Source organism: Arvicola amphibius, chromosome 11 (genome assembly GCF_903992535.2).
Source record: "Arvicola amphibius chromosome 11, mArvAmp1.2, whole genome shotgun sequence".
NCBI classification, from domain to species: domain Eukaryota; kingdom Metazoa; phylum Chordata; class Mammalia; order Rodentia; family Cricetidae; genus Arvicola; species Arvicola amphibius.
The window spans coordinates 54,335,737-54,346,776 of NC_052057.2; the positions used below are offsets into that span (position 1 = coordinate 54,335,737).

General features: G+C 42.7%; 1 protein-coding gene across 1 annotated transcript; it reads right to left on the reverse strand.

Annotated features, from left to right (window-relative positions):
- Nucleotides 1-422: 422 nt before the first annotated feature.
- LOC119826031 (olfactory receptor 10G4-like) lies at nt 423-9,401 on the reverse strand. Its single transcript, XM_042055942.1, has 2 exons — nt 9,266-9,401; nt 423-1,360 (listed from the first exon to the last, which is right to left on the reverse strand). Exons 1-2 carry the CDS (start codon nt 9,399-9,401, stop codon nt 423-425), a joined length of 1,074 nt encoding a protein of 357 aa, XP_041911876.1.
- Between the last annotated feature and the right edge of the window lie 1,639 nt (nt 9,402-11,040).

An 11,040-nucleotide genomic window follows, 5' to 3' on the forward strand; every position in this document is an offset into this window, starting at 1 on the left:
CTGAGATAACATCATAGTTCTTTATCAGTATTATTTTTGTTTTGGTTTGGTTTTTTGTTTTGGGTTTTTCAAGACAGGGTTTCTCTGTTCATCTCTGACTGTTCTGGAACTCACTTTGTAGACCAGGCTAGCCTTGAACTCACAGAGGTCTGCCTGCCTCTGCCATCCTGAATGCCGGGATTAAAGGCATGCAGCATCACTTCCCATATTAGTGTTATTTTTTAAAGATAAAGCAAAGCATTTGCAAAGGGATGAAATATCAAACTATGAGCACATTTATCACATGTCAGAGATGTAATTGCAACTTGCAAATCCTTAGCAAATAAAAGAATTGAATATTCCTGACAAGTGTGTTTCAAAGATAAATTATAATTAGATTATATTGCTGATGTTGGAAAAATAAAGTATCATTGCCCCAATAGTTACTGGCTCTGAGAAAATGTTGCTTTGTCTTTGAGTTTCAGCAGTGCTTTCTTCACCTCCTTGTTCCTCAGAGTGTACACAACAGGGTTGAGCAGAGGTGTCAGCACGGTGTAAAAAACGGCCACAACTCCATCCACAGCATCCCTGGAGTCTGGCCTCAGGTAGATGAAAACACAAGGCACAAAGAAGCATAGGACCACGATGCAGTGTGACGCACAGGTCTGGAAAGCCCTGTGTCGGCCGTCTGAAGTACGGATCCTCAGGATTGAGCAGACAATGGACACATAGGACAACACAATCAGCATAAAGCAGCCTGAGGCCACCACACCAATGTTCACAAAGATGACCATCTCAATGGCTGCGGTGTCTGCACAGGCCAGCTTGAGGATGGGTGGAGCATCACAGAAATAATGCTGGATCTGGTTGGGTCCACAGTAGGGCAAATGGAATATCAGCGAAGTCTGGACAGCAGAGTGTAGGCAACCAGTGAGCCAGGTGCCAGCAGCCAGGAGGGCACACACTCTCCCGCTCATCAAGCTGCTGTACCTGAGTGGGTAACTAATGGCCAGGTAGCGATCATAGGACATGACTGTGTAGAGGAAACACTCAGTGCTGCCCAGGAAGTGGAAGGAGTAGAGTTGTGCCACACAACTGTAGAAGGAGATAGCCCCACCCTCTGGGGATACCAAGGTCATCAGCATTTTGGGCACTGTGACTGTGGAGAACCACATGTCAATAAAGGAAAGGTTGGTGAGAAAGCAGTACATGGGTGTGTGGAGGTGGGAATCCACCCTGATCACCATCAGGATGAGGAAGTTGCCCAGCACAGTGAGAATGTAAATCACCAGGAAGATTACAAAGAGCATGGTGTCCAGGGCTGGTGCATGGGGAATACCTGAGAGGAAGAACGCGGTCACTAGGGTCCCATTTGATATTTCTTACACCCTGGATCATTCTCCCTATAGAGATATAAGGATAACTCAGACATTAACAAATACTTAGCTGTGTTTCATAATACTAGACTTTGTGTCACTTCACTTGGGTCTGATATAGTGAGAGTGGTGAACCTATTAAGCACCTGGGCCACACATGGGCCTAGGAATACACACAGCAGCATACACAAAATGTATAAGAAAAAACTTATAAGAAGGTGTCTCTGTTTTAGTTATATTTGGGGCCATCATAAATTCCCACAGCTACATAAAACATACAAATGTGTTATTCTCAACATTTTCTGAATCAGGCCTGCTGTGGCAGAACTCATAGATCTTAAAACTCGAGGTGCTAGAACCTTCTTCCAGCAACTGATGGAAACAGAGGCATAAACCCATAGCAGAGCGCCCAGTTGAAGAACGGGAGGAGTGGATTATGAGCAACGAGTTCAAGACCATAATGGGGATACCCACTGAAACAGTTTACCTGAGCTAATGGAACCTCATTAACGCCAGTCGAACAAAGGAACCAGCATAGGTCCAAACTAGTCCCTCTGAATGTGGGTGACAGTTGTATGGCTGGGGCAGACTGCGGGGCCACTGACAGTGGCACCAGGACTTATCCCTGCTGCTTGTGCTGACTTTTAAGGAATCTATTCTGTTAGGATGGATGTCTTGCTCAGCCTAGATAGAGTAGGAAGGGCCTTGAACCTTCCCCAAAGCAATGTGCCTTATCCTCTTTGAGGAATGAATGGGGTCTGAAGTGGGAAGAATAGGTGAAGGGAATGGGAAGATGGGAAGGAGAAGGAACTCAGACTGGCATGTAAAATTGAAAAAACTGTTTTCTTTTAAAAAATAATAAAATAAAGTAAAATTAAAAAGTACAAAACAACTTTTAAAATGACAAAAAAAAGACCAAAGCTGAGAGTATGAATAAACAAAAATGTAATTGAAGAACTACTGGACACAGGTACAGATGTGACTATTATTACTCTATAATATGGCATCTGAATTGGCATCTTCGGGAGACAAATGTACAATTCCTAGTAATTAGAACCCTATCTCAAGTAAAACAATGCATGAAATAAGTTGACTGCATAGGACCAGAAGGACAAAGAGGAAGGCTGAGGCCATATGTGGTTAATATACCAGTGAAACTATGAGGTTTTGATCTGTTGCAGCAATGACGTACCCAGATTAACATTCCTGCAGTCTGAGAAATAGATTATAAGCCAGGTCATGTTTCTGGGAAGAATATAATAAGGTACTATAAAAAAAAGTCACCAACCATTCAGGCTGTACAAAAACACAAAACAGCTAGCAAACCTTCAGAGGTACCAATTGTCCTAACTTTAAAATGGTTAACTAAGGAACCAACATGGAGTAAACAATGGCCTTTAACAGAGGAGAAACTGTAGACTTTAGGACAGCTGGTACAGGAGCAAATAGATGTTCAGAATATTGAATAATCAACCAGCCCTTGGAATTCTCCTGTATTTGTTGTTAAAAAGAAATCTGGAAAATGGAGAATAGTAACAGATCTAAGAGCTGTTAATAAGGTGATTCAGCCAATGGACTCTCTATAATCTGGAATTCTTTTGCTTAAATGATTGACTATTATAGTTATTGATTTAAAAGATTGCTTCTTTTTCATTTACATGAAAAAGAGAAAAATTTACCTTCATAATGCCTAATTATAGTAATTCTCAGCCTGCTAAAAATATCAATGGAAGATTCTCCTATATGGAATTTAAATAGCCCCATCCTGTGCCAATATTTTATTGTAAGTCAGTCATTAGAAATGATATATAAGCAATTTCTTAAATCTATAGATTACCATCATATGGATGACATTTTGCCATCTGATTCAAATGTAGTTATTTAGAAAGAATGTTCAATAAAAGAAAGAAAGAAAAGGAAAGAAAGAAAGAAAGAAAGAAAGAAAGAAAGATGTTTGAAGAAGTAAAAATGTTTTACTTTGTTGGGGATCACAAATTTCTTGAAAAAATACAAAGAGAAGATTCTATCAGTTATCTAGTTTATAAAATAGGTTTACAGACAATTAGAACATAAAAAGCACAAATAGGTGAGATAGATTGTGGACTCTTAAGGACTTTCAAAGATTACTAGGAGACATTTCCAGTCTATGGTCCACTTCTGAGATAACACCATATCTAGTAATTCATTTATACAAAACATTAAATGATAACAAGGACTTGAAGAGTTCCAGGGAATTAACAGCTGAAGCTGAGAAATAGTCAACTTTTATTGAAGAAAAATTGCAGGAGAAACATATGGCTCATGTGGGTCTGAATCTTAAGGGCATTCTGGTCATATTACCCTTCAAATATTTCCCTACATAAATTTTAATGCAGAGGAAAGATATTATCTTAGAATGGATCTTTTTGCCATATAAACCAAGTAAAAAATTAAAATCTCTGTACTCTTCCTCTTTTTTTTTCTCATGGTTTATTTTTTTTATATTTAAAAATTTCCATCTCCTTCCCTCTTCCTCCCCCCTCCCTTCCCTCCTCCTCCCCCTTCCCTCCCCTCCTTCTCCCCCTTCCCTCCCCTCCCCTCCACCCATACCTCCCCTCCCTCCCTCTCAAGGCCAAGAAGCCATCAGGGTTCCCCACTCTATGCTAAGACCAAGGTCCTCCCAACTCCCCCCAGGTCCAGGAAGGTGATCGAGCAAGCTGAGAAGGCTCCCACAGAGCCCGTCCATGCAGAAGAATCAGAGCCCAGCGCCATTGTCCTTTGCTTCTCAGTCAGCCCCCGCTGTTGGCCACATTCAGAGAGACAGGTTTGGTCGCATGATCCATGAGTCCCATTCCAACTGGAGTTGGTGATCTCCCATTAGTTCTGTCCCACCGTCTCCATGAGTGAACGCACCCCTCTCGTTCCTGACTTTCTCCCTCATGTTCTCTCTCCTTCTGCTCCTCATCAGGACCTTGGGAACTCAGTCCAGTGCTCCAATGTGGGGCTCAGTCACCTTCCCCATCTGTCGCCAGCTGGAGGTTCCTTCACGGTCCTGACTTTCTTTCTCATGTTCTCTCTCCTTCTGCTCCTCATCAGGACCTTGGGAGCTCAGTCGGGTGCTCCAATGTGGGGCTCTGTCATTTTCTTCATCTATCGTCAGGTGGAGGTTCTATGGTGATATGCAAGAAATTCATCAGTATGGCTATAGGAACTGGCCTTTTCAGGCTCCCTCTCCTCAGCTGCCCAAGGAACTAACTGGGGGCGTCTCCCTGGAAACCTGGGAACCCCTCTAGGGTCAAGTCTCTTGACAACCCTCAGGTAGCTCCTTAAATTAAGATATATGCTTCCCTGCTCCCATATCCACCCTTCCTATATCCCAAGCACCCCATTCCTCCGAGCTCCCCCCGTTCTCCCCTTCACATTTTTCTCTCCCCATCTTCCCTTGGCCCAGTCTTGCCCAACCCTCAAGTTCCCAATTTTGCCTGGCGATCGTGTCTACTTCCAATATCCAGGAGGATTACTATATCTTTTTTTGGGAGTTCACCTTCTTATTATCTTCTCAAGGATCCCAAATTTATAGGCTCGATGTCCTTTAAATTATGGCTAGAAACCGATTATGAGTGAGTACATCCCATGTTCATCTTTTTGGGTCTGGGTTACCTCACTCAGAATAGTGTTTTCTATTTCCATCCATTTGCCTGCAAAATTCAAGATGTCATTGTTTTTTACCGCTGAGTAGTACACTCATCCATTGCTGGTGGGAATGCACACTTGTGCAACCACTTTGGAAAGCAGTGTGGCAGTTTCTCAGGAAATTCGGGATCAACCTACCCCAGGACCCAGCAATTCCATTATTGGGAATCTACCCAAGAGATGCCCAATCATACAACAAAAGCATATGCTCATCTTTGTTCATAGCAGCATTATTTGTAATAGCCAGATCCTGGAAACAACCTAGATGCCCTTCAGTGGAAGAATGGATGAAGAAACTGTGGAATATATACATGCTAGAATACTACTCAGCGGTAAAAAAAAACAATGTACTCTCCCTCTTTAAAGACTTTATTTTTCTTAACTCTCTATATTCTTTTTCCTCTATCTCCCAGCCTATGTATATTTATCCAAAACTGTGACCAATTTAGAGGTTTGAATTTATCTTTATTGTGTATTTATTATTTTTATCTGACAGACCTGAAGTGCTTCTTAAAATGCTAAGCCCTTCTTGTGAACATAAGCAGTGTCATTGCTAGCTAGGGGAAATATGTCTAAGGGGACTCTCTAGTGTAGTTCTTGATATAGCTTCAATAACCAGGACTCCCCAAAATAGATTCCAGGATCACCAGAAATCCCTCTGGGGCAAGGATCAAACAAGAACAATGTCTGGCTGCCCATTCTTTTCTTTCTTTTTTTTTTTTTTTTTTGTTTTTCGAGACAGGGTTTCCCTGTAGTTTCTAGAGCCTGTCCTGGAACTAGCTCTTGTAGACCAGGCTGGCCTCGAACTCAGAGATCCACCTGCCTCTGCCTCCCGAGTGCTGGGATTAAAGGCGTGCGCCACCACCGCCCAGCTGGCTGCCCATTCTTAATCCTTAATTTTGAATGGAATTATTAATTTAGAGGGATCTTTTCCATAATGTTGGAGGAATGCATCCCTGATTTTTATTATCATATCAGCTATTTGATTGACTAGAGAGTATACCTGGGTGCCCCCCAGGGTGGTGTGTACCCATTCTAGTGGTTGTGACTCCTGAACAATAGCAGCCAACATGGTTACTTTCCCTAATAATATCCAGCCTTGGATTGAAATGTTAAGATTATATCTCATCAAAAAGCCTGATGGAGCTCATTGATGAATTCAGTGAGTACCTGACAACCTTCAGAGGGTGAGAAAATGTTCTCATAAGGTTGCCCCCCTTTTAGGAGATCATATAATGCATTTAGTCTCCAGTCTCTACAGGCAACCAGGGCCTTACCAAGTTCATTTTCCCCGGTAACTTTTGTAACCCCGATAAAGTGAGAATCTCAGGCAGGATTAATTGGGGTATGTTAAGAAAAAATAAGAGGGATGGCTCCATCATCTCAAAGAAGTCCAATTAGGTCAGATCAGACAAAATTAAAATGACCATCATTTTATTAAGTGCAGTGCTCTCGGGTGGCCCAGCATATGGCAGAGAGACAGGAAAGCAGGGAGCACATGCAAACCAGGATGACGTGTTTCTCCCCTGGAAGCCCACTTAAATAGCCTGTGGGAGTGGTGCTGACCATCCGCCAGGGAGGGGTCAGGACCTGGCATGCTGGGATTTGAAGTCCAGAGCAATGCAGCTCCGAGGCCAGGAGGGCTGGGATGGATGCCAGAGGCTGGAGGCTATGCTCCAGACTTAACCCTTTGGCTTGAGTGAGTGTTAATTAGGATCCCAATGTATGCAATGAGAGTACCCTTTGTATTTTCTTTGGGGTTATTTTAAAGGCATGTTGTTGGATGATATCAACAATAGTGGTTAACCAGGGAGCTAGCCCTGATTCCTCCAAATGTCCAATGATTAGAACATTCATATAAACATACAGTCAGGTATTATCTTTGTCAAAAATAAGGAGAGAGTATACTATACAAATATTGTTGGCAAAAGGCCTGAATATTGGCCATCCTTTGTGGGAGAATAGCCCATTCATATCTCTTATCAGGTCAAGAGGAGTTAACTGTAGAAATGGAAAAGGCGAACTCTTCACAATCCTGCTCATGAAGGGAAATCAAGAAGAAGAAGTCCTTTATATTGATTACACTGAGATGAACCTGGGAGGAGATTGCTGGGACCCAAGGTAAGCCCCTTAAAGGGTCCCCTACTAGTTCCATATTGGCATTGATTGCTCGTAGGTCCTGTAGCATTCTCCAGGTCCCATTAGGCTTACATATCACAAACACAGGGCTTTTCCAGATACTCATCGTGGGCCTTATCCATCCTTCTTTAAGCAGATTTCTGGCTATTTCCTTGAGCATCTTAAGTTTAAGTTCAGGTAATGGCCACTTCTCCACCCATTCTGGCTTACCAGGTGCCCACCTAATTGGGGGGGGGGGGACTCTGGGGATAGTGGCCTCTACTTTTGAAGATGAATCCAGGTGCCGGGGGCTGCCTGATGACACCTTGCTCATAAAAGGCTAGGTGGCCAGTGGTAATAACAGCATCCATTTGTCCTAACACATCTTGTCCCAGGAGGTTTGCAGAAAACCCTGGGAGGATCAGATGCCTGAATGTTCTTTTGTCTCCATCTTTCCTAACCCAAGTTATAAGACTGGGCATTTCTTGGGACATAGGGCTTCTCCCAATCCCCGTGATAGGTGGCTTAATTATGAGATCCCAGCTGGTGGGGACCTCTTTCCTTTCTGAGGACTGCCCTGTTAGCTCCCATGTCTATCAGGCATAGGAATCTTTCTCCCCCAAAGATCATAGTCATATTGAATCACAAACCCCTCTACCATTGGAATTCTCCAGTTGACTAATGGTGCATCTTTCCTTTCTTTGATTAAGAAGACTGGAAGACACCCCCATCTAGTTTAACGGTTGGTTTGAGATAGATTTCCCATTCATATCAAAATTAGAGTGGCATTCTGAGCCCCAATGATACCCTTTGTGGCAGCAAGGGCAGGGAGATGGAAGGAATCCCTTCTGCACCTGGGTCTTATTGCCCTTTTGCAGGCAATCCTTCTTAAAATGCCCCAATGGACCACATAAGAAACAATTCTGAGGTGTTTGCTTTTGCTGTCCAGCTGCTAGGACTTGAGTAATAGAAGAGGCTAGAGTTTGGGTCTGGGTTTGAAGGGCCGCCACAAGAGTCTGATTGGTATGTGACTGGAACCCAACATTCTGTGAAGTCACAACCCATTGACTCATGATAGACCCTTCCATAAGGCCAGCACAAGCCATCCTAATGTTTTGGTTCATACCTTCCCGGACTAGGAGCCTAGTAAATTGGTCTCTAAGCCCACTACCCTGCAATTTCCTCTCAAGGCTGGTCTTTACCTGGACAATAAATTCCGGAAGCAACTCTCCTGGCGTTTGCATTGTGCAAGCTATAAGTGATTCAGTGGGTCCCTCCTCTAGCTTGGCCCAGGCCTCCAAGCCTGCTTGTCTAACTTGGTCCCAATACGGAGCCACAATCGCAGCTTGTTGGACCTCAGTAGAAAAGCCTTCCCTCTTACAAGTTAGCATTGGATAAGTAATGGGAATTTGGTGGTTGGCAGCTCTATTGAACTCTGCCCTAGTGTAGTGCGACAGACCTCCTTAAACAAGGCCATCCATTTAACGTATTGCGATCCCCCCAGGGTGGCCTTAGCTGGATCATACCAGTCCTTGGGAACATAAGGCTACCTCCTAAATGAAGGTCACGACCCAAAGAGAGTTGGAGTCATCCTCGGCCACTGCCTTCCTCAATTCCTTTAGGTCTTTAGATTCCCAAGTATACCAGGCTAGGGGGCGGTTAGGGTTGGGGGCAACATTGAATGGAAAGGCTTGGGGTACATAAACCTTAGCCCTATAGGCTTCCGTGTGAGTAGGATTAGGATCCCCAAGGGATCTGCCCCACGTTCCTTTGTGTGAGAGTCCCAATTTTTCAGTTCCTCCAAGAGGCTGGTGTACTAATTTCCTCCTGACAAGGATGGAGCCCCCTTATTTGTCCCATTCACCTCTTCGATTTTATCCTTTCCAGGGTGGCTGGGGACATATCGAGGTGGCCATTCCTCATCACAAACAATATCTACTTACCTTTTTGTCTTTGCCTCTGCCTGCTGTATTCCTTCCCCCTGCAACAGCTCTTTAGTAAATTGCGTCCATTTTTATCTTCTTCCTTGTCTGTCTCCTTTTCTCCTGTTCTTTTGGTTAGTTGTTTACTTTTAGATTATTCAGACCTCTCCTGATCTTAGGCATTTTCCTGCTCCTCACCTGTCTCCTTTTTCACTGCCCTTCTAGCCAGTTGTTTATTTTCAGATTCCTTAGACCTCTCCTGGTCTCTGATCTTTTCCTTACCTGCCTTTCGAGGAGGCAGAGCAGCGGGATGAAAACATGCTTTAAGGATCATAATAGTTGGATAGAATCCCAATGGTGGGGGTATATCAAAGTGTTTTTCCCTTTTTCTGACCAGAGTCTCTACCTAGTTCTACATGTCCCATGAGAAAAGATTCCTGGTGGGTACCCAGAGGACCAAAGTAATTATGTCCTTCCCTACCTGGATTGCATTGTGGTCAGACAATTCCAGGCCTCAGAAGAGTAGCATATATCTCAGTGTCTTATGCACTGGGTCATTTTTGTGTGAAGCTGTGTTAACCATCATGGGTCCCACTCACCTTGACTGACTGCTTATCCCTTGGACCAGTCGTGTTCCTGTTTGGGTGCCAGTTGCCAGGCCTCCTTAGCCTTATTCTACAGGGAAAGGTGAATGAACTATCTGCCTGTTCTGCCCCACAAAGCAGGACAATCAGACCCAATAGGGAGTCAAGTCAAAGCAGGGACTCAGTTTATTACTGTGAGCATCACCTTATATAGGTTAAGTGACATCATGTGATGTGGGGGTACCTCTAGCCAATGAGTGAGAGAGAGAAAGAGAAGAGAGAGAAAGAAGAGAAGAGAAGAGGAGAGGAGAAGAGAGAGAGAGAGAGAGAGAGAGAGAGAGAGAGAGATCTCATACTATTAGTGGTGCATCTGAAAGCTAAAGAACAGAAAGAGGAAATCACACCCCAAAAGAGTAGAGGCCAAGAAATAACAAAACTCCGGGATGATATAAATAAAATAGAAACACCAACAAACAATACAAAAAAAATCAATGAAACAAAGGGTGATATAAATAAAATAGAAACACCAACAAACAATACAAAAAATCAATGAAACAAAGGGTGATATAAATAAAATAGAAACACCAACAAACAATACAAAAAATCAATGAAACTAAGAGTAGATTCCTTGAAAAATAAATAGATTGGTCAACACTTATGCAAATCATCTAAAAGACAGAGGGAAAATATCCAATTAGCAAAATTGGAAATGAAAAGGAGACACAACAACAGATATTGAAGAAACCAAGAGAATCATAAAGACATACTTTAAAAACCTTTACTCCATTAAATTGAAAACTCTAAATTAAATACATAATTTTCTCAATGAATACTACTACTAAAGTTAAATCAAGATCAGATAAGTATTTTAAATAGATATATAAGTCCTTGTGAAATAGAAGCCTTCATTAAAATCTCTTAACCAAGCTGGGCGGTGGTGACGCACGCCTTTAATCCCAGCACTCGGGAGGCAGAGGCAGGCGGATCTCTGTGAGTTCGAGGCCAGCCTGGTCTACAAGAGCTAGTTCCAGGACAGGCTCTAAAAAAGCTGCAGAGAAACCCTGTATCGAAAAACCAAAAAAGAAAAAAGAAAAAAAAATCTCTTAACCAAAAAGAGCCCAAAGCTGGATGGTTTTTTTTTTTCACAGAATTCTATCATACTTTCAAAGAATTAACATCAATGCTTTTCAAATTATTCACCAAAATATACACAGAAGGAATATTTGACAAATTATTTCCTGAGATATCTGATGGAAAAAACATGAACCTCTTTGTTCATATTCTAATTTCTCTCAGTCTTCTACTGGAATTTGGGAGGTAAGTTCAGTGCTCCACTGCGGGTTTCTTCTTCTATTTTCGTCAATTGCTGGATTAAGGTTCTATTTAAGA

What these genes read in the sequence shown, in the direction of transcription:
- LOC119826031 (XM_042055942.1), bottom strand. Translation starts at nt 9,401, where the DNA reads ATGATCCTTAAAGCATGTTTTCATCCCGCTGCTCTGCCTCCTCGAAAG. An exon ending in GGCAGTGAAAAAGGAGACAG is followed by an intron (nt 1,361 to 9,265) that starts GTGAGGAGCAGG and finishes CCAGGGTGTAAG; the next exon opens with AAATATCAAATGGGACCCTA.